Raw genomic sequence first — 23,375 nt, 5'->3', positions numbered from 1 at the left:
CTGCCGACACCTTGGCCTCGGATCCCAGCCTCTAGACTATGAGACTATCCACTTTTGTTGTTTAAGCCCCCAGTCTGAGGTCCTTTATCCCTGCAGCCCCAGGAAACAAATACACTTATTTTATAGTTTGCCTGCAAAGCTCAATTTAGCATCAGTATTCACTCATACAATTCATTCAGCAAAGATGTCTGAGCATCTGCCCTGAGGGTCAAGGACAGATAAGGCCCCTACTCTCAACAGGAGATTCAACAGGGGGATAGGATCGGGGGACCCAGTGGGGGACCAGGGCCCTAATTTAAAAGGGTGGTATTCCACTGGAAGTTCTGCCGTAATATAAGAAATGGATTCGTCCTTTTAATCTGAGTGGGTGTACCCAAGGTGGGGGGAGAATCCCCAGAATACTTGCAGGCCATGCCCTGTGATGCTGAGGACCTTCCACGGGACGGAGCGACAGTGACCACAAGTCAGTCACAGTTCAACAGCCACCACATCACAACGCGGGGCGGGAAAGCGCAAATCCAAGCGTGTCCCCGGCACAGCCACGCTTACAGGAGAGAAGGAAGGGAGCCAGAAAGAAGACTAGAAGGACGTGTGATCTAATGGAAACAGCATTTATCTCCGTGTCGACTTCCTCTTCCTTTTACCTTTCTGTGTCTTCTAAAATGCCTACAGTGAGCGCATGATACGTGCACACTGGAATAATAACCATCGGTAAAAAGAAACATGTTAGTAATTCTGCTGTAAATTTCAGTGTAACACTTTATATACGCCAACTATGCATAAGGCGTTACTTTTTAGGGGCTATTAAAATATGATAAGGGTCCCTAAATAATTCAAGGAACTTTCCAGCTGGGGAGGAAATAAGCCAGAGACCTTTAGGGTGGGAGTTGCCTCTAGGTTAGGAGGCTGGGAGCACCTTTCTCAGGATCTTTAATTTGGGGACTCTTCATTCACTTGGTGCAATGCATCCGGCAAAGACCTCCCATGTGCCAGACAAGGGCCAGGGTGTCCAGACCCCATCCTCCAAAGGACTCACAGTGACAAGGTCACTCGTGAGATGGGTGATGAGGTCATCAAGGTTTCCAGTGTTCTTCAGGGGCCAGCAAGCCTGCAGGGAAAAACCACTTCTCTTCCTGCTAGAAAAGGAATCTTGACCCTAAGCCTCCACAGCCTCAGTCTCCCAATCTGTGGAATGGACATAACCAAGATATGCCCGAGCACAGTTCTTCCCAAAGGAACCAGGCTCCTTCCCTCGTCTCAGACCGATACTTGGATAAATTTTAATAACTGCTCATCAGAACAGCAAAGTTAAGAGGACATATAAGCTCCAATTTTATATTTAGATTAAACAGACATGAGTTACTCTATCAAATGCTTACAGATGTTTTCAAAAGCTTACTCTCAATATCTGTACTTATTTTGTTTCAGGCCAGCATTGGTCTGTGGGCCCACTGTGTGGCCCTGTGGTAGCACACAGTAGGCCCACAATAAACGTTAGTGGAAGAGAGGAAGGCAGGTCTGCGGGTGAGCAGGAAACCACAGGGAAGTCCTCATAGAGACACAGAGGAAGGCCTGGAGCAAGAACTGAAGCAGATGAAAGACAAGGGAGAAAGAAGACATCTGGAGAGCAGAGAGCCCAGATCAGAGACGCAGGAGAAATTCTCCACCAGGGTGAATACTCTGAATCATTTAAAGGGAAAATGTCATCTCTGATTTCAAAAGTCAAGGAGGGAGCCAGAATGTGGTTCCAATTCCCCTTTATGACTAAGATAGCTGAAATCAGCCCCATGGCATCCACAGGCCCTGGACTTGAGAAATCAAAACAAAGAATGGAAGAACAGTCTTTTGACGCAAGACCCCAAAGCCACAGGAATGGATGGCCTGACTTAGGGACCACTGGTCTGCGAGCTCTTCCTTCCTACCCCTGCCTGCCCCTTACCCACTTTTAACAGAAGGCAGACAGAGCTCACAGTGAGAAGGCCAAGGTCCCAGTCACGCAGCAAGCTTGGAGCAGAGCAGACGCCTGAAATTTTCCAGGGCTCTTTCCATTATGACACAGGAAACCATTGCATAAGTGGAAGAGATGATTAGACAAGCCAGAAGTTTCCTGAACCATGTAACTGAACCGAGCCCCAAGGCTTCAGGATTTATGTGGCTTCGGACAAATAGAGGGTGGAGAGCTGAACTGGTGGACGCACAGCTGGGAGCACTCTTGAAGCTGCTCTTGGGGTCACTCGCCCCTTTGCTGAATAAATATCTAGTATTTGAAAGCTCACAGCCTGCTATTAATGACTGGTGCCCCCCCTCACCCCAGCCTCTTGTCTACACGTCATCAGCTTGAGATGGAGAGAGAGGGCTTCAGAAAGGTTAGGGTTCACAGAGCCAGGCACCCCGTCAAACACTTTCTAGCCCTTCTCTGACTTAATCCTGCCAACAACCTGATGTAGTAAGGACTGTAATTACCCCCATTCCACAGATGAGGGACCTGAGGTCTGGATCAATCAGTTTGCCCAAATGCATGTCAGGACAGGGACATGAATGCAGATTTGTGGGATCCCAGATCCCAAGCCCTCAGTTTCACTCCAGGACAGTGACGAATGTGAAACTGCTCTGACAATGAGAACCAATCTGTGCTGAGGTAAGGCAATGATGAATGCGCCCTCACTGCCTGGGATGGTCAGTTTTATGTGTCCACCTGGCTGGGCCAAGGTACCCAGATATCTGGTCCAACACTAACCTGGATATGGTTGTGATGGTATTTTTTTTAAATTACTATTATTTTTTTATGGAGGTAATGGGGATTGCACTGAGGGTCTTATGCATGCTAAGCATGAGCTCTACCACTGAGCTAAACTCGACCCCCCATAACAGTATTTTTAGATGAGATTAACATTTAAATCAGCACACTGTGATTAAAGCAGATTGCCCTGTTGTGTGGGTGGGCCTCGTCCAATCAGGTGAAGGCCTTAAGAAAAAGACAGACCTCCCCCAAGCTAGAAGGAATTCTGCTAGCAGACAGCCTTTGGGCTCAAGCTGCAACATCAGCTCTCCCCTGGGCCTCTGATCTGCAGGCCCACTCTGCAGATTTCAGACCTGCCAGCCCCTACAATTGTGTGAGCCAATTACTTAAAAATAAATCTCTCTCTTTGTACACATCATATTGGGTCTGTTTCTCTGGATAATTCTGACTAATGCACTGCCCAAGAAGGAAGAAAGGGAGGGGGAATTACCTGTCTCTTGAAGGTCCCCATTGTCCCCTGGGGCAAAGTCTGTGGCCTCCTGGCCCTTGACACAGCACGCCCGGAAGACCAGCCCACACTGGTACCCGACCATGAGGCTGTACTCGCAGCTCTGGCCCTGGGCCTGGGCCGCCCTTCCCAGCAGGCAGCAGTGGCAGCATCTCTGCAGACACAGTGGAGACCCCAGATGGAGAAGCCAGATACACAACACAGCAGAACCCCATGACCTCTCATCCCTGTTTACTCACTCTGACTTGTCCACCTCTTCTAAATGTTGGCAATAAACAGCAAAGCAAGCCAAGCCTGAGGCTTGCTGCCCACCGCCGCCCCCCTAATCTCGCAGGTCCTGGTTTTGACAGGAACCTTAAAGGGCCATATCCCATCAGGTGCTCCACGATGCCTGACTGCCCCCCACCACCCTACCTGGCCCAGCTTTCACCTCCAGGAAGAGGGGGCTGGGAGAGGGGGCTGGGAGAGGGGACTTTTGGGCTCACACACGAGCTCCCTAAGGGTCCGGGTCTTTTGCGTGGTCTGGGACTTCTCTACTATGCCTGGAAGGATGAATACACACCTTGTCTCTTCCCCGCACCATCCCCCTCCCAGTTAGGGTGGTTCGGGCAACAGGAAGGAACCTCAAGACTAGTCATCGAGTGAGGGACAGAGTTGCTGCCTGTCACCTGGAACCCAGTGTTCCCCAAAAGTCACACACGAATCCCAGGGACAACATTCACCCTGGCCCATGAAAAGCCCTGTTTCAGTCCTTATCATTCTAAGAAAAGCACAGAACTTTCCAAAAGATCCACAGCAGGAGCTGGGGAGGGGTGGCTTTGCTTGAGTTTCAGTGGCGGTCGATGGGTCTCCATGCCTCTCACTCGACAGCCCCCTCCGCCGGAAAGGGCGGGAGCATTAGTTACCGCCTCCACCTTTCAGGTCCACATTCCAGGGAAACACAAATCACTCATCTGCCAAAGCGATCCGCCCCACTCCTGTTAGAGTGTTCCATGCCTTTCTCTCAAGTCTGGGGACACGGGCAGAAGTGTCTGCCAGGCAGACGGTGTCTGTAGAGCCCCAGCCCTTCCTGGGAGGCAGTCACTGGATGCGTAAGGTCCTGGCTCCCAGGCCCCCTTGACCAGGCCCCCCTCCCCCCAGCTCTCTCACACCAGAAGCCTCCTCCCGTGAAAGCCCACAAAGGCTGAGGGTGGGCAGAGGGGCTGTAGACCCCAGACCCTCTACGTGGAATCTCCCGCCACATCCCATCTGTGTGAAGAGAGTCCCCAGAAAGGAGCCCACGCGCCCCTTCCCGGGATCCTGCTTCAGTCTGATTCTTGCTCCTTGAAATTCCTTCCTGGGCTTCCTAACTGGGAACAGGTCATCTTTCCTCCAGGGAATTCATTTTCATCACCCGGCACCTCCAACAGAAACCCAGATGACCAGGGCAGTTGACTTTCCAAACTTGAGCCCCTCTGGCCGGGCTGTTTTTCTCCCTCAGAAGGTGGTAAGGGAGGGACAGCCTAATTTATCTGCAGTTCTCAGACCTGGGCGTGCTCTCAGGAACTTCTCCACATCTGTGCAAAGACACAGGCCTTCCACAGTGACAGAGGCCCTGAGTGACACGGCCTGGACTTGGAGGCCCAGGAAGGATGACATCATTCACTCACAGCTGACCTTCAGGGCGGGGCTCCCTCTGGATGGACCCCACTCCCAGCTCTGCCTCACCAGACCCTCCCCTGCTGGTCCTGAAAGGACCCCTTGTAGGGGCTGCTAAGAGGCCGCTTTGGAGTGTGGGCATCTCTGAACCTCAGTTCTCTCTTCTAGGGCAGTCACTGGAGGTCACGTGTTACCAGAGGCTTTAGTGGGGCCCCATTCTGAGCTCTGACTAGCTCTGAAAGGCAGAGAAGCCTGAGGGCCTCCTGGGTGGGGATGCCTACCTCGAACTGAGAAGAGGGTTCAGAAGGCCCCGAGCCCAGGTAACCCCTGCTCTGACCTCTGCATTCCTGTTGGAAGCCCCAGGACTGGGGGGTCTTCAGGGGAAGGCTGGGTCACTCCATCCAACACTTCCCCAGTGTTGGACTGGGCCCGGGATTTACTGAATAAACTGGAGGAGGTGGGGAGACTTGAGTGGTCCCCCCTCCCCTGGCTGGGCACACCCTGCGGTTGAAGAAGTAGCTGCTGAGTGGGAGGGGCCCAGGTCCTCACCTTCACGAACATGGCCTCAAGGCTGGCATTGTCACTGCGCGGCATGGCGCAGCTGTCCTGCTCGTTGGCCAGGTTGATGCCCGTGGCACAGTGCATCTCCTCCAGGTGGTTGTGGCAGCATTGCTCCTGGACCATCCTGTGGGTGGAGGGGGAAGGCTAGGCCAAGGGCTCTGTGGGGTGGGGGCCCACCGGGTGGCACGCAGGGCCTGGGAGCAGGAGCCCCTTGGGGTTGGGATCACTGTCATCTTTGGGTGTCCCTCCCCCCACTCATCCAGAGACACACACAGAGACACACACATGACGCTTGGCGTACAGACGGTGCTCAACAGTGTTTAATGAGATAGACTGGATGCAGGGTGACATCTGGGAGTGAAGTCAGGTGACCCAGCCAGAGCCGCAAGTCACCTGTCTGAGATATGAGCCTCACCCACAAGAAAGTCCTATCTACTTAAAAAGCAGAAAGAGCTGATTGCTGGCCCTGGGCCAGACCCTCTCATCCTTCATCAAGTCCAGTTCTTCCCAACACTCGTCCCCAGTTTCCAGAATCAGGGAAAACAGCCCCAGAGACGAGTAGGTGGCCCAAGGCCACAGAGTGAGGGACGGGGGCTACAGTGACACTGGGCTATGGCGTCCACGTCTCCCAGCCCTGATGGGGCTCTGGGAAGAAAGTCCTTGGAAACCCAAGGATACACATGCAGAAAGGTTTGTGTCAACAGGAGCACTGTCACCTGCCAGGACTGAGACACACTCAAGGCTGTAAGGGTAGGCAGGTGAGGGAGCAGCAGGTGTGTGAGTCCCAGCAGACCCCACATGTCCCTGGCTTCAGCCAAAGCCAGCAAGGGCAGGAGGAGCCACCCCTGACCTGTGCCCACCCAGGGATGGTGGGGCCCACCTGGCTTCCCTGCACTGCCAGCCAGGATGCCTCTGCCCGCAGGCAGCAGCCCCCAGCCGGCCCTCCCCCAGCCTCCATCCTGTGGGGCTGGAGCTCTGCACCCGGGTCCCCATGTGCTCCCAGAACTGCCGCCAGGCACCAGGATGTATCTGTCTATACAGGCAGACCTCGGAGATGTTGCAGGTTTGGTTCCAGACCACCACAATAAAACAAGTCACATGAATTTTTTTGGCTTCTTAGTGTATATAAAAGTTATGTTTAAGATGACTGGATGAAGAAGTTGTGGTAAATAGATACAATGGAATACTACTCAGCCATGAAAAAGAATAAAATCGTGCCATTTGCAGCAACATGGATGGACCTAGAGACTGCCATTCTAAGTGAAGTAAGTCAGAAAGAGAAAGAAAAATACCATGTGATATCACTCATATGTGGAATCTGAAAAAAAAAAAAAGACACAAATGCACTTATTTACAAAACAGGGACAGACTCATAGACAGAAAACAAGCTCATTGTTACCAGGGAGAAAGGGGGTGAGGAGGGATAAATTGGGAGTTTGAGATTTGCAGATACACACTACTATACATGAAATAAACCACAAGGTCCGACTGTAGAGCACAGGGAACTAGATTCAATATCTTGTAGTAACCTACAATGAAAAAGAATATGAAAATGGATACATGTATGCATATGTATGACAAACATGATGCTGTACACCAGAAATTGACACAGCATTGTAAACTGACTAGACTTCAATAAAAATAAAGCGTTCCACCTTGACAAGGGAGAAAATCCTGACGCACGTTACAGCCCAGATAAACCCAGAGGACCAATCGCTAAGTGAAACACGCCAGTCACAAAAGAACAAATACTGTGATTCCACTTATATGAGGGACCCAGAGGAGTCAAATTCATAGAGACATAAGATAGAGGGGTGGGCTGGGTTAGGGGGTAGGTAATTGTTTCTCCGGTATGGAGTTTCCTTTTGGGAAGGTGGAAAGTTCTGGAGGTGGATGGTGGGGATAGCTATAATAGAGTGATGTAATGTACTGAACTGTACACCTAAAAATGGGCAAGATGGTAAAATTCATATTATGTGTATTTTGCTGCAATCTTTTAAAAAATTGGCTGCAGCCCTATTGTGTGCCAGCCAGGCCCGTGCAGAGGCTTCAAGAACGGAGAGAGGAATGGCCTGGTAGCAAGTACAGCCTCCCACACCAAGGGGGCTTCTGGGGCGGTAGCTACTCAGCTCTATCCTGGTGGGGTTGGACGGGTGCAGGGCGTCCTGAGAGCTGCCCGAGCTGCCCTTCAACTTGAACAAGTGACCTCACGTCCACCTGCCTGGCTTGCTCCCCTCCTTCAGGTCCCAGCTCAGACACCCGTTCTTAGCAAGGCACCCACGAACAGCTGCATCTAAAATTGTAAACCTGTCCTGATCAGGACCCCTGCCTCTTGTCCCTGGCTTTTCCTTTCCCATGACACCTGGTGCCTTCTTCCAAACCGCAGACTTCCCCTACTCTGTCAGCACCCGTACCCTCCGTAGAAGAGACTTCACCTGTTTTGTTCCCTGACTTATCTCCATCTCATCCAGGATGCCCTCAATACTATTTGTGAAATAAATAAACGAAGGGGTTCAGAGAGGGTCCGCCAGACTGAAAAACATCAGCCCAAGGACCTCTTTAGGTTTTGGCTCTGTGTGTGTCCAAATTCCTCCAAGAGACACGTGGGCTCAATTCAGTCCAAGGTTTTAGGCAAATTTATATGTGGATCCTAAGAAATGTTGGCCCTTGGTTAAGACTAGAATGCACCACCAGGAACAAGTCGGGGTCAGGAGGAGCCTGGACTGGCACTCACACTTCCCAAAAAGAGAGAAGGAATTCCCTCTTGGCCATTCATAACGATACGACTTACATTTCAGGAAATCGCCTAATGCATGTTTGAAATGTACCTCTGCCCCAGATGTAGATCATAGCACAAATGCCTGCTGCATGGCCGAGCAGGTAGCTTCTATACAGTCTGGGGCTCAACGGGATTAAAGAAAACTCCAGGGGGAGGGCACAGCTCCGTGGTAGAGCGCGTGCTTAGCATGCACAAGGTCCTGGGTTCAATCCCCAGGACCTCCATTAAATAAATAAATAAACAAATCTAATTATTTCTCCCTGCACCAAAAAAAAAAAAAAAAAAAAAAAAAAAAAAAAAAAACCCTCCATAACTTAGCAAAGACATTGGTGAGTAGAAGTCAGTAACAGACTTGATCCTGACTAAAATCCAAGTTCACAAGTAGGGCCCAGAAGCCCCTGAGTCTCCGACCTCAGTTCCTCCAGCTGCTTGAGGGGTTCAGCTGACTGATACCTCACTTTGTAAGTCCTTGATTTACAAACAGTGCTGCCTGTTACGGTGGGATTGCAGCCCTCCTCCCTGCAACTCATGTTGAAGTTCTGACCCCAGTACCCAGTACCTAGTACCCAATTTGGAGACTGGGTCTTTAAAGAGGCAATTAACGTGAAACAGTCATTAGGGTGGGCCTAATGCTATCTGACTGTGTCCCCTAAGAAGAGGTTAGGACACAGACACACACAGAGAGGGGGACCGTGTGAGGACACAGGGAGAAGGTGGCGTGTACAAGCCAGGAGAGAGGCCTCAGGAGAAGCCAGCCCTGCCGACACCTCGATCCCAGACTCCTGTCCTCCAGACGTGAGGCAATAAACGTCTGCGGCTTAAGCCCCCTGGGCTGAGGCCTCTGTTAGGGCGGCCGGAGCAGACAAATACATCCCCGCTGCCTGGCCTCGAGGTCCTGGCTTCTTTCCTCACCTCTGTCACTGTCACAACCCTGAAAGGAAGACATCCTTGGCCTCTTTCTTCATTTGGGGAAACTGTGGCTCACACCACACAGCCAGAAATCCAGCCTGGGTGGCTCCCGGGGGCCCGGCTGCCTCTCTGGGCGCCGTCTGTAAGCAGAACGCTTGGCACTGACTGCCCAGCTTGGCTCTGGAACTGCCAGCCGCCCTCTGACATTCCTAGCACGAAGCCGCGCTCAGGAGCGAAAGCCCCAGCTCCCACTCATCAGATGTGCCGTAAATCCCAAAGGCGTGGTCCCCCAGTCAAGTCAGACAGTCTGGGTGCCCTGTCTTCTCTTCCTTTGTTTGCTCTATAGTGCTTTTGACTTTTCAAGAATTTCCTAAATTGAGATTTACATCCTCCGTCACGGCTGGCTGGCAGGCAGCAGCCTCAGCTCGGTGCCAACACAAACGCAAAACTCCAGAGTGAAGCGACCGAGTCTTTCCTGCACATTCTTCCTGGGGCAACTCTCACCGGCAACCTGCAGTTCCAAGTGTCAGAGCTGCTCAGACTCGGATGAGAGGCAGAGAAAATGAACGGATGTCCAGTGATGGAATGCCTTCATACCCTCTGCTCCCCAGGCAAGCAGATCTGGGTCCAGGTCCTAACACCATCACCTGCCAGCTGTGTGGGCTGGGGAACGCTCAGTCTCCTTGTCTGTAGGTGGGACCAGTAACAGGGTTAAACGGGAGTACAGAGCACAAAGTGGGAGCTTCATAAAGGCTCGCTGTGATTTCCACGGTGACGACTGCCATCACAGATCTTTATCACTTATTCGGAGCTGGCGGTCTCCTACAACTTCGAGGCCGCTGGGGTCAATTTAGGGGAGAGACTGGAATAAGAACAGCTGGCCCAGATGTTGGCTACTGCCTCAAGCAGACAGCTGTCTGGCAGGACTTTAGCTCTGAGACTGGCTCATCTGGGTTTCCAGGGTCTGGAGGTGGCCCCATACTTTTACTTGCAAAGCACTTCTGGTCACATGATCTCATCTGCCCCCAATCATCACCCCCTTTTCGGGCGACTTGGTCACAGTGGCCAGCTGTGGCACTGAGGGCTGCGAACCCAGATCTCCTTGCATGCAGCCCAGTGAGATGTCAGAAGGCCCTGACAATGCCAGGGCAGCCAGGGAAGGGTGAGCCGAGTCCCACACGAGGACTGTGGGAGCACAGAAGAGGGAGGCAGGGGTCCCGGCCTACAGCACCTCTCATGGCCTGGGCAGGTCTGACCTGGGGTTCCTGGCCTCTCCCAAGGGGAAGGACCAGGTACCCACTGTCCCTTCCTCCCCTGCTTTTGTCTAAAGGAACACCATTCTGGTAAAACGGTGGCCACTGGCAAACGTACCTGCATTCCTTGGATTCCGAGGCATACGGCAGCGAGCAGTCCCTGTGCTGAGTGGCCATTCGATGCCCATCTGCACAGCAAGCCTCCAAGGGGACCTCTGTGTCCGCTGTGCAGGGAAGAAAATGGGGTGACTGACGGCAGGTGACTCACCACACCCCGCCACTGAAGGTCCCCTTTGACACACAGTCTCCCTCGGGTGGCCCAGGGCTCCCGCTCCCAGCTGCACCATCTGCACGCCGCTTCCTTAGGTCTCCTCTACAGCATCAGGCCAGGTCTGAGAGGGCGTGGCACATCGTTCCTTTAGTCACTCAACAAACGCGAACCGAAAACTCCGCTGGATCTCGGGCTGGGAGCACACACCCTGCTCCTTCTAGAAAGGCCCAAAGACTCGGCTACTGTCTTCCAAACCCAATTCTGACGGGGCCCCCGGGGTCCCTGCACTGGCCAGAAGCCAGCAACTCAGACGGGGCCTGCCCGGATGGGGTTCCCTGCCTTCACAGTCCAGAGGGCAAGACAGACAGGAGCTCCTGACCACAGCCTGTCCGAGCTGCCGTCCAGCCCAGAGGGCAGCATGTCCAGGACACAGCACAAATTCGGGAGGCCCGGAGATTCTGAGCAGAGCTGGCACCAAACACTGGGACAACCAGGGAAGGCTTCCCTGGAAAGTGGGGACCCAGCCTGGCGAGTGGAGAGCGACGCCAGGGAGAGGTGCCGCCTCAGCCGGAGGCAGAGGAGGGAACGGAAGTGCGGGGCCTCAAACGCAGCCAGCCGCTCGGGCGGGAAGCAGGGCGCCGGTGTTTCTGGGTCCCACTCTGCGCTCTCACTTTTTCGTCGTGGCCACTTGCTGGGGAAGCATCAGTCCTCATCAGACAGGTGAGGAAACGGCCTGCCGATGGTCTCTGCCCTTGATTTGCCAAAAGACCACAGCTTCGCTTACAGAAAGGAAAGATGGAAGGCTCAGGGGGTGGAGGAGCCGGCGCACCCACGCCCTCACGGCTGCACCGGGAACCGGGCCACCAGTCCCCAGCCCAGCGCTCGGCCCCGCCCAGGCTGCAGCCCCGACGGGCCCCTCGGCCCACAGGAAGGACAGGACCCCACCATTCTGCAGGGAGGAGCAGCCAGGTACCAAGGTGCCCTCAGCACGAGTTCCTCCCGTGGCCCGGAGGAGGCATTTAGTGCAAGACCCCCTGCACCGGGGCAGGAGGTCACCTCTCGGTGGGACATTTCAAAGACGGCTTTACGGAGCACCACGTTTCCGCACTGCTGGCTTCCCAGTGCTCCATGGGGTAAACCCCACGGGGCTTGGCCACGTTTCTTGGCACCAAGGGCCTTGGGTGTTTTGTTTGAACTCATTCCTCTTCCAAGGCTCAGCCCTTGGAGGGGTGGCCTCAGAAGAGGGTCACTCCTGGGCTCAGCACGAGACCCATGTGTCCTGAAACACCAGCTTAGAGGATCTGTCGGCAGCCACCTTGAGCAACTCTGCAGACAACCTGAACCCGGAACACTGTGCCCTTTAATGCTCTGTGGAAACAATCGTCACCTCCAGAAAGAGCCCGACGGGCACCAGTCAGTGCCAGGCTGAGGAGCTGAGGCCAGGAGGAGGAAGGGCCTCGCCAAGTTCCCCGACAACGACAGCCTCCCTACCCCAGGGCTTCCGGGAACCCTGAGCAGAAGGTGTACCTGCCCCATCCTCACTGTCACAGCCGCCGCAGGCTGGCAGAGAAAGTCCAGGGTGGTCTGGTTAAGGATAACGGTCCACCCCACAGCAAAGCCTGCCCGTCCACTACAACCTGGCTGTTTGGCTGGTCCGCACCCTAGCTGTCCCCCGACAAAGCTGTTTGGTGAACGTGGGGGAGTCACCAGGGGATGAGGCTCAGATAAAATCGATGTCACGGGTTTCCCAGCACCAAACGTGGAGGCCCATTACAAAGGATGGCTAACGGGGGTGACCGCGGAGGCTCCCACTCATTCGTTCGGTCACTCTTGCTCCAATTGACTCTAAGAAAAGCAATCACAAATCGCAGGACATCTCTTGCCACAGATAAACATGCCCCGTGGTCCACGTGCCGGATGACTGGGGCCCAGACACGTGGCCTGAGACAGAGACTGATGTCCCCTGTGCTGCCCCAGCTCCCGCTTCACCCCAACCCCAGCCAGGCCCCCTCAGTTCTCCTGCCCAGGGTCTCACCCCTCATGGCTTCTCACAGCCTCTCTCCAGCCCTCGCCCACCCCCCCTCTAGTCTCTCACCCACTCCTGCAGCCTGGTCTGGGGTAAACTCACCACTTCCCAACACTCTGTCCAGCCCTACCCCTACACATGAGCTGGCCAGTCTCCTATCCTCTCAGACCTCAGCACAAAGCTGGCACCAGGCAACTACAGAGTGGAGCAGAAAGAGAGTCAGCTTCTGGGCCAAACAGCCCTGGGCTCCCATCCCACCTCCAGCACTTTCTTGCTCTGTGACCTCGGGCAGGCTACTTCCCCTCTCTGAGCCATAGGATACCTTCCTTACAAGTTCTGAGCACATCGTGAGCTCCAGTAAACAGTGGCTAGATTACAGCAACCAAACAGTGGGAAAGGAACAAGGAGGATTGGCTTGCCGTGGCCCACGAGAAATGGGGGAGCCACGGCCCCACCGTGGGGTCAGAGTGGCCCAGGGACGGGGGCAGCCCCTGCGCCTCCCCCGGCTCTGAGCCAGACGCCCGCAGCCGGCTCAGCGGGCGGGGCACCTCGTGCCCTGTGCTGTAGAAACACGTGGAAATGATTCCTGCTGGGGAGCCTTGAGCACTTTGAACCTTATTCTCAGCGGGACAATAAAATGTTAAGTCCTCTGCTCAGTCCAGAAACCTGGAATGTCTCTGGAACGCTCCAAGCAGCCACAAAGCTGGAACTTGTGCAAAGCAGAGCCTCCCAGCCGCCGGGGTCAGCGCCCCCTCCTTGCATGGGAGGCGCCCCCACCAGCCAAGGGGATGTTTCCACACAGCCCATCAGCGAGGCCATGGGGAGTCCACAGGGGACCACAGCCAGGCTGGACAGTGACGAGGCAGAGGTCAGAGCAGACATCTCTGTCCTCATGCTGACAAACAGCCTGATGTGTGGTGATCTTCGCCAAGACGGCCCTTCCATTCATTCACCACCTCTCACCCCTTCGGCCCCTTAAATTCCTTTCTAAGCCACCGCGTCAGGCACACGGAGTCACACCGTCGAGTAGAAGTATCAGCTCTAACCCACTGCCCCTCTCCTGGCGTCACCTCTGATATTTCACTATCGGGACAAACAGTTCTGGGCTGAACGCCTTCCTTTGTCAATCTTGGGTTCAGATTCTTAAGATTCCAAGTTGGCTGTTCTACGAAGACTGTGCTGAGGATGACAGTCGGTTTTGTGGACGATTATTTACCTTCCTTGATGTCCTGAAGAACAATGGGTATATACGCATCCTTGAGTTAAAATCACGTTGGGGACGTAACTCTCCATTGATTGTTGTTTTTGACGACTGAGCACCCATTACACCTAACACTTCTTTTGAATGTGTGCTGTTGACCACATGACACTAAGTGAAGTAAACCAGTCACAAAAGAACAAACGCTGTATGATTCCACTTACATGAGGTCCTGAGAACAGTCAAATCCATCGAGACAGAAAGTGGAATGCTGGGTGCCAAGGGCTGGGGGAGGGGGTAAGTGTTTACTGGGGACAGAGTTTCCACTTGGGAAGATGAGGAAGTTCTGGAGATGGATGATGGTGATGGTTGCACAACAGTGTGAGTGTGTTAATGCCACTGACCTGTGCACTTCAAGACGGTTAAAATGGTCGATTTTATGTTTTGTGAATTTTAAAAAGGCATTTAAAAAATTGAGTGTCTGTGTACAACTTTGTGCTGCCTTTCATTAGGAAAGGAATTGGATGTTCTACCAATGAAGTCACCTGCTGTTTTCAGTCGATGTTGTTTTGATGCACTAATCTGAATATTGGTAAGGAGGATTAACCTGCTCAAGTTGTATTTTAGAGGGTTCTTGTATACCACCTTGGCAGTGAATGCAATGTTTTCCATGGCAAGCTAGGAGACCTCGAATGCGAATGGTGAAAATACTAATGAACAAAGTAAACTGTAACTTTGCAACCAAAATAAAGATGATTTTAAAAGTTAAAAAGGGGCAGGGGAGGGTATAGCTCAGTGGTAGAGTGTGTGGTTAGCATGCATGAGGTCCTAGGTTCAATCCCCAGTACGTCTGTTAAAAAATAAGTAAATAAATAAACCTAAACTACCACCCCCCCAAAAAAGGGGGGTAGGGTACAGCTCAGTGAGCGGTGGTCAGCAGAGGGTGGTCAGCAGACTCGTGACCGTCCTCACCCTACCCTGACATGGCTATAGCATCCCCTCCTGTAGGACCCATCTCCCCTGGTTTTCCTCTCGCCTCTCGGACTGTATGCACACCTGCCACGCGTCCCCTGCACTCGGCCTTTGGAAACTGAAGCTCCGTCAGGCTGCGTGGTCTCGGGTCCACTTCTCTCCGCGGGCTAGCTCGCTCACACCCACACCAGTTCAAAGGTCCTCTTCTCCGGGAAGTCCTCCCTAACCCACCCCAACGCACATGTGTGCGCACACAGGAACACAGGGCGGATGCGATTCCTCTCTTCCATGGTCTCTTTGCTCCCCCGAACCACCCAGCACTTAGCACAAACAATTACCTGTGTGTGTACTTAGTGCCATGAGGGCTAGGCAGGCATCTCCTTCTGCACCTGCCGCACACCTGTCCCAGAGCAGGCACGCAGTAGATGTCTATGAAGGAGTGAACGGACAAATGATCTCTAGCTGTGATCCTAGCAACTTTATGAACCAGGGGACAGGAAGGGATAAAGCAAGTTGCCGGAGGCCAAGCAACAAACACAGAGGCAGCATTTGAATCCAGCCTCGACTCTAAACTCACACACACTCACCATAAAACGCCGATGGAGACTGGCTTCCCCCCGAAGCTGGACTTAGAAGAATGGAGACTTTTCGGTTGGAAAGTGAAGTGAGGCCGTTCAGTGTCCTGCTTAAGAATATGATGCAAGAGCCAGGCTGCGCGAGTTCGAATCCCGGTGCTGCCACCCAGCAACTGTGTGCCCCCGGGTGCGCTGCCTGGCCTCTCTGTGCCTGGGGTCCTCACACCAATACTGGATGATGGGGATGATGTGGGAGCAGTGCAGCAGGGAGAAGTCATGTCAAAGCGACAAAGCACATGTAGGTAACACAATCACAGTACATTTCTCTCCAGCAGGCCATGCAATCCAAAAGGAAAAATACGTTTAAGAAAAATACTGGCTCAAAAAAAAAAAAAAGAAGAAGAGAAGAGGAAAGGGAAAGGAAAAAGAAGAAAACACTGGCTCAGCCGTTAGCATAAAACCAGTGACAGCTGGCACCTGAAAGCCAGTCCCGCAGCATCCCCGCCACCGGCCAGGGCTCTGGGGACCCCCGAGGAGGCGGGCGCAGTGCTGCTCCTCCCCCACCAAACTGCCTGGGAGGGCTCAGTCCCATGGCCCCTGGTCCCCTTGTCCTTCCTCCCTCCCTCCCTCCCTCTCTGCCTCCCCGGGTGGTCCGGTCCAGCCTCCTCTCTGAGTGGAGATGCCCCCATTTCTGCCTACAGCCTGGCCTCGCCCCTGAGCCCAGGCTCCACCTGGACATCTCACAGGAAGCTCAGGGTGTCCATGCACAGCTCTGACCCCCACCCCAGTCCAGCTTCTCCGCCTTAGTAATTAGCAGTCATCGTGCCTCCAGAGGCCCGGGCCAAAATAACTGGGTCAGCCTGAATTATTCCATCTCCCTCACCCTCCACACCCAAGCCCTCAGCAAGTCCTGTCCACTCTGCCTCCAGACGCCCTAGATCTGTCCGTTTTTCCCCAGCCCCCAGACCACCACCCCTCCAGGGCGTCACTGGCCCTGGACCCTGCAGGAGCCCCCCCTCCCCTCCCAGGCTTACTCCACCTCCATTCTCGACTCCCTTCACCACACAGAACAGAGAGACTTCTAGAAATAAAAGTCAGGTAACGTCACTCCCCTGCTGAAGAGCCTCCCCCAGCTTCCCAGTGGGTTTAGGATAAAATCCACAGTCTGCACCCTTATTTTTAAGGCCCTGCACGACTGCCTCGGCCCCTCCCACCTCGGCCGCCCTCTCAGGCATCCTCCACTCCCCTCCCTTTACTCTACCCCCAGTGGTAAACCCTCCTCCCTCCTCCGGTCCCTCCCAGGCACCTGGCGCCTGCTGTGCCCTTTGTCCAAGTGCTTGTCACAGGTGGCCCCTTGCCATTCACATCTGAGCTCAAGCATAATCCCCAGCCCCGCCACCCACTTGGGAGCCACCCTTGCCCCACTACCACGGTGTGTGTCGTCGCCGCATGGATCCCTTCGACACCTCTCGTCAGTGCATCTGTCTCTGCGTTTACTGTTAGTGCACTGGTTTGTGCAGTGGGTCCAGTGCGGCCCCTAGAGAGACCTGTCCATGTCCTGACCCCTAGAACCTATGAACGTGACCTTATTTGGAATGAGGGTCTTTGCAGATGTAATTAAGGCTCTCAAGATGAAGACTGTCCTGGATTATCCAGGTGAGCCCTAAGTCCCATGACAAGTGTCCTTCGAAACGCCCAAAGGAGAGACAGAGGAGGAGGGCAGAGTGATGCAGTCACAAGCCAAGGAGTTCCTGGAGTCACCAGGAGCTGCAAGGGGCAAGGACGGGTCTTCCCCCAGGCCTCTGGAGGAAGCAGAGCCTGCAGACACCTGAATGTCTGGCTTCTGGCCTCCAGGACAGTGAGAGGAGAAATTTCTCTTGTTTTAAGTCACTTGGTTGCAGTAGTTCGGTCCAGAGCCACAGGAGACTCAACCAACACACACACTCCAGGAGTGGACCCGGACCTTAGCCCTTATCCCGTGTCCCTGGGGCCTAGTCCAAGGCCTGACCCCTCAACGAGCGCGTGCTGAATAAATGGAGGTACAAGCTGCACTCAGATGTGTGACAAACGGCTCCTCAGTGGCCAGACCAGGCTCACAGGAGACACTTGGGAACTGTCGGCTGAACAGAACTGAAAAACAGCCTACAAATGGCAGCACTTAGCAGCTAAGGGAACTCAGACAAGCACTTCCCCTCTGGGCCTCAGTTTCCCCATCCATGTAAAGGGAGCTGCTCAGCTGACCTGCAGTTTCCGTGTCCTCCCCAGATCCGGCTGAGTGCCCATCACAGACCCCGTCCTGGGCCTGAGTAAGATCCCAGCGGGTCCAGACCCTGTCTGTGGGGCGTCCCCTCTGAGTGGCCTGAAGCTGGCCGTGCAGCATATCACAAACCCTTCACGTGGGGAAAAGAAGGCTCTGGGACGCTGGCCTTGGGAAGGAGTAACCGGAGGCCCTGTGCTTTGGATCCCCCAGGAAGTCGGCAACAGAGCTGGGTGGGAATCTGGTTTCCAGACTCCTGGCGCTGGCCGTGTTGGCACAGCGCTCTGGCAAGGTTACTTGGCAAAGCCGGGGGCAGTGTCCCAACAGATTAAGCAGGAACATGACAACTTCCAGGACCGTCCTCTTCAGATGCTGGGCCCGCCCTGCTGTGTCCAGGACCCAGGACCCGCCAAGAGTACTTTCCTTCACAGAAGTGCCAGGAAAGGGGTGACTCTCCACCTTGAGGACAGTTCCAGACGGCTCCCAGCATCCCGCAGCCAGAGCCCGCCGACCCCACAGGCACCCCTCCCCCTGCAGTGGGAGGAGCACTATGACCTCGACCTTGGGTTCCTCGGGGGGCTTCTGAGCCCCATCCCACCACAGCAGCGAGGAGGGCCTGACTCAGGCCACAGCAGAGGGAGAGGCAGGGCCAGGCCAGACCCTGGGCTGCACGACCAGCCAGCACAGGACGGGCTCATCCTTGGATCTGAACCAGGACAGGTGCTGTCACCTTGTGGGGGGGCTGCCTCCTGTCAAGCTGGCTGAGAGCCCCTCAAGGGCCCAGACTATGGCTCTGGCTTCTGGGGTCTCCCTCTTCCCCCCGCGGAAAATGCCTATCTTTTCAAAGGAGCCTCTGGTACACACAGCACTGGTTTATGGAGTTGGAGTGCTGTTCGGCCAACTGGTTAGGAGTATGGGGTCCCCTGTCCTCTTTTTACTACCCGGGGTCCTGAGCAAGGGCTGCTTGCCAGGACTGGTTTTTAACATGCCAGCTCTCAGAGCATTTTTATGCTAACAGGCTGAGACAGTATTTTTCTGGAACCCATTTATCCTTTTGGATCATGTCACCTGCTGCAGCAACTGCTCTGGGCCTTAGTTTATTTTTCTATAAAACGGAAATAATAGTAGTACCTACTTCATGGGGTTGTTGAGAGGATTAAATTAGTGACTAAATGTAAGAGACTTCAATTATAACAATTTCCCAGAGCACAGTCTTCATTCCATACGGAAGGGAACAGAATAGAGAGGGTGTGGGAGTTGCTCAAGCCCCCTCGAGTCATGTTCAGAGCTGGGACCAGCCTCCCTGCTCTGGTTGAGTACTAGTCCCCACCACTGGGCGGGTGGACGAAGGACCCTCCTGATAACACGTAGGTAGCTGACTCCCTCCGGCCCTGGCCTCTAGTTAGGACCTGCCTGGGGGTTAAAGGAGGTGGCCCGGTGGAAAGAGGGCCGGCCCGCAGGGCACAGCCTCTGGTCCAGCCAAGCCTGCTACGAGCTAGATGACTTCGCCTTAACACTACACCCTCTGAGCTCTGAGCTCCCCTCTAGACAGAAGGGTCTCTGATCCCAGGAAAGTTGTATAAGCAATGCCCCCCTCCCATTTTATCTAGCCACATCTGAGATCATTACAAGGAAACTGGAACCAGATAAAGCCTGCAAAAGCATTTATTGATAAAACTGTTATAATTTGACGTCTTGCAAAAAGAAAAACATTTTGCTGTATGAAATATACTGGCAAGATACTCGTGTACCCTATTAGAACTATTTTCCTGCAAAGCTGCCCCACCCACAGCGTCCACTGCTCACAGAGCCCCACCTTCAAAGGAATGGAGGCGAGAGCGCGCTGCTGGAGAGGGTGCGAGGCACTGGGGTCTTCTCCAAGCATGAGGAAGGAGACAGAACCCCGGGAAGTCCCATGTTCTTTCTCACCTTCTGGGCCTTTGCCCATGCTTTTCTCTCTGCCTGGAGCACCCTTCCCCATTCGACTCCCAGCCCTCCCCAAAAACTTAGCCAACCTTCCACTCCTTCACATCCCAGTTTGTGTGCTGCTTCCTCCAGGAAGTCTTCCCTGACTCTCTCCTTGTTGGAATTGGTTTGTAATTGTTCACTTTTCTGGATCTCCCAGGGGATGTGCCCCACGGGCAGAAGGGCAGGGTGTCTCTTCCTCCCTGCCATGTCTCCAAAACCTAGAACAGTATCTGGCACAGAGCTGGCCCTCAGCGGATGTCAGTGTACAGATGATGGAGTGCCAAAAGAGGCCAGCTGAGGCCACTTTGCATGACCTTCACCAACACGGCTTTGGCACCTGACAGCTACCAGTTCTGTGGCCCTCTTAGACCTCCTTCCCAGCTCCTGGCTGGGGAAATGCAGTTTTAGTAGAGCTAAACTGTCCTACTCCAAGAAAGGAACAACACAAATAACAGATAATAATAATACAGCTCCCACATCAGGCACCGTCCTGTGTTCTCTCCCTCATCCCCAAGGCCACCTAAGAAGAAGGTTTCTGCTATCTCCATCTTACAAATGAGAAAACCACCAAACCACCCCATGGGTTTTTTCCGGGAGACGACAGGCAAAGTTGTCAGTGGTCCCACAAACGCCCGTGGCGGCCTGCTAGGTCCCGGCGGTGAGTGAGGCGCGTTTCCCGTACACACACCATCAACGCCACACTGAGCTGGAGGGGGCCTCGGACGGGGCTGGGAAGGCGCGTGACCCAGAGCTGTGGCCCCGCAGGAGAGGCCCTGGCGCTGGCCCCGAGGCACCCTGAGTCTCATCTTCATGCATTCGGGCTCCAGCAGCCCCCCTCCGTCTGTCTGGCCCCCGCCACCCGACTGGGAAACTTCCAGGAACGGCACTGGTGCAGCCACGTGTTTCCAAGCCAAGTCCTCTCTCCCCTTTGTTCTCCCAGGGACGTTCTCTGTAATCAGTCAGAAAGGCTGCCCGGCTAGAGCCACAGGCCAAGAAAGTCTTGGAGAAAACACAGCCGTCTTTCCCCGCACCCTCCTCCTCTCTGCTCCCTCCCACCCTGGCTCTCAGCAAAGCCCAACAGGACAGGCAGACCCAGGACAGACTGGTGGTTCCAACTCTGCCCCTTGGCACAAAAGGCCAGTGTCCTACTCCATTTTGGTGGCCAGGTCGCCAAATGAGTTTCAGCAGATTAGCTAAAAGGCTCACCATCAAGGCCTTTTCTGCGACCACTTTTAAGCTGCACATTTCCTCTTGGACCTCACTGCTCACAGAGGGTGGGGACAGTGTCACCCTCAGCCTTACAAGGCTTCAGAGAACCTTACAGCTTCTGAGCTTGCAGGCACAGAAAGGAACCATGCAGTCTTCTAACTCCCTCTCCCCAAACCACATCAAACTTGTTAAAACTCTAAAGAGAGACCTCCTAAAGGAAACAAAGGGCCACAGGCGTTCTCATCTGCGTGCAATCAAAAGGTTTCTTTTACACACTTCAAGTTAGGACCTTCTTTATGAAGAAGATCATTGTAAACCATTAGTCAGGGCTAGGGAGCCACTCCAGCCTAGCAAGTCTCACTGCTCCTTCAAAGTTGGACACTGCCAGACCTGCCAGGCTGCAGGGGACCCTTCTCAAACAGTAGGCAAAAAAGAACAGCAATCTGGGGAAGCAGGTTTGGGAAAGCTCAACTATGCCTTCTCTTCGGACCTCGAGTTTCCTTGTCTGTAAAATACAGGTGATTTCTGGGGCCCCTTCCATTTCCAAGAGGAGTCTTTGTGTGGTCCCCCATCGGATGCCTCCCTGGGCTTTGACTCCAGCCAGTGGTCACCTGAATTCCCCTCCTTCCCTGGCTGCCTGACTAGCTCCTGCCCAAACACTGTCTCCTCCAAGAAGCGTCCTGTAAGCCCAGGACCTGGGATGACTCTTGCTACCAACGCTGAGCCCTACACCTCCACCCACCATCTCCCCCAAGGGATGTCCCCCAGGACGTGCCCAGGATGGAGCCAATGCCTTGAACAGCCAGAACTCCATGCCTGTCAGCTACAGGGAGCCAGAGAGCCAAAGAAACCCCTGCAGAGCTCTCCCCACCACCCCCAGCCTCTCCGTGAATCCCTGACTCCAGGCAAGCATTAGCTGGGACAAGTGACCTTTGACAGGAGGAGGGTGGTTACTAGAGAGTTTAAAAGAAACTCAACTCAGCCAGAGTAAAGGATCCCGGATTCCGAGGGTGGTCGGGGCTCTTATCTGGGCCTGGCCCCAGGAAGGCAGGCCTGGCTAATGACTGGTGAGCCACGGGTCAGCAGAGAGGTCAAAGGTCATGGCTATGATCGGCAGGGCCTCATGGTCACCCCCGAGGAGGTAGGCCTTGAGGATTAAGTTAGAAAGAAGGATGAGCTGGGTGTTTGCCATCCCAGTGCTGTCTGTGCCAGGGCTGGGGGCTCTGGGCCACAGGTCTGCTAGTGGAGACCCCCTGGCCACCAGGCGGGTGGGTAAGGAAGTGGCCTGTCCCCAGCCACAGCTGAGTATGGAGGCCGGCAGAGCCTCTGCCTGGGGGCCTTTGCGTCCCAGGAGGGCAGGGGGTCCCCAGACACAAAGCTATCACCCTGACACCTCCAGACTACTCCCTTCCTCTTTGGTTCCTTCACGTGCACCCCCTACACCATGACTAGTTTTTTCTCTCGGGCGAATTACTGTTCCCCAGTCCCCAGTCTGTTTCCTCATCAGCAAGCTGGGTACAACGGCCCCTGCTAGGGGTGGAGGTGGGGCAGGGAGAACAGGTATGCCAAGGGGCTCCAGGGGCAAGGAGCCTCCTCTCCCTGGGCCGCACCTCAGCCCCAGGGGTGAGGCAGGCGGAAGGTGAGAGGGCCTGCAGGATGGTGTGTCTGGGGGGGAGCCGTCTTTAAAACAAGTCCCCAGGTCAGCGCGGTGATTAGGCCGAAAGCCAGGAGAGGGGTAGTGGGGGGGACGTCGCCGGGGCCTGGACGGCAGCTCAGCTCAGCCACCCCAAGGACCGCTGTGGGGGTGCAGCGCCGGCAGCTCCCAAACTCCCAAGGGGCGCGGTGGTTGGGGTGTGGGGGTCACTAGAGCGGGGTCCGTGGACTCGGGCGCCCCTCCCTTCCGGCGCCGCCCCCCCCCCACCCGCGCCCCTACCTCGGGCCGCCAGCAGCAAGAGGCCGAGCAGCAGCAGCGGCAGCGGGACCCGGCGCGACAGGGCGGCGCGCTCCATGGGGCGGCGGGCGGCGGGCGGCGGGCGGCGGAGCGGACAAAGGCGCGGGGCGCGGGGCGCGGCTCCGGGCGCGGCGGGCAGCGCGGGCTCCAAGCTCCGGCCGAGCCTCCGCAGCCAACGCAGGACCGCGGCCGCGCGGTTCAATTATCCCGCCCCGGAGGAGGGCGCGGCGGAGGCGGGGCCGCGGGGCGCCCGGTTCCCTTCCCCCTCGGCCGCTCCCCGCCCGGGACCTCCGGGCCCCCTCCCTCCCGGCACCCCCGCTCCATGGGGCGCGCAGACCCACGGCCAGGGTGGGAACCGGGACCCCAAACTTCTCCCTGGTAGGGGCCGGGGAAGGGGGGCGCTTTCGGGCGGGAAGCACCCCCACCAACCACCCCACACCCCCCTGCGCCAGTGAAACCCGATCCCCTCCCCACCCATGCCCCGGAGGGGCGGGCTGGGTATCAAAGGTTAGCTCCGCCCGACTCCGCGGGAAGCGGGGGGAGGGTCCCGGCGCCCAGGC

The 23,375-nt window shown here is 55.1% G+C and overlaps 1 protein-coding gene across 6 annotated transcripts in view; it reads right to left on the bottom strand.

The window, feature by feature from the left end:
• The window catches only part of FBLN1 (fibulin 1), a 77,866-nt gene extending 54,846 nt beyond the window's left edge, over nucleotides 1–23,020 (bottom strand). For 3 of the 6 annotated variants that reach the window (XM_032492438.1, XM_032492436.1, XM_032492441.1), the window contains exons 1-5: nucleotides 16,465–16,490; nucleotides 15,443–15,537; nucleotides 10,507–10,612; nucleotides 5,436–5,571; nucleotides 3,231–3,402 (exon numbers count right to left, since the gene is read on the bottom strand). In XM_032492438.1, coding sequence (XP_032348329.1) covers nucleotides 3,231–3,402; nucleotides 5,436–5,571; nucleotides 10,507–10,612; nucleotides 15,443–15,537; nucleotides 16,465–16,475 — 520 coding nt within the window. In that variant the 5' untranslated portion in view covers nucleotides 16,476–16,490. Of the gene's footprint in view, nucleotides 1–3,230; nucleotides 3,403–5,435; nucleotides 5,572–10,506; nucleotides 10,613–15,442; nucleotides 15,538–16,464; nucleotides 16,491–22,797 lie in introns of those variants that run through there. The other 3 variants (XM_032492437.1, XM_032492440.1, XM_032492442.1) reach the window with 3 other exon arrangements.
• Nucleotides 23,021–23,375: the final 355 nt, after the last annotated feature.

The sequence above is a fragment of the Camelus ferus genome, chromosome 12 (assembly GCF_009834535.1).
Source record: "Camelus ferus isolate YT-003-E chromosome 12, BCGSAC_Cfer_1.0, whole genome shotgun sequence".
Taxonomy (NCBI): domain Eukaryota; kingdom Metazoa; phylum Chordata; class Mammalia; order Artiodactyla; family Camelidae; genus Camelus; species Camelus ferus.
The sequence above is the reverse complement of the archived record's forward strand: the minus strand, read 5'-3'. Positions and strand labels throughout refer to the sequence as shown.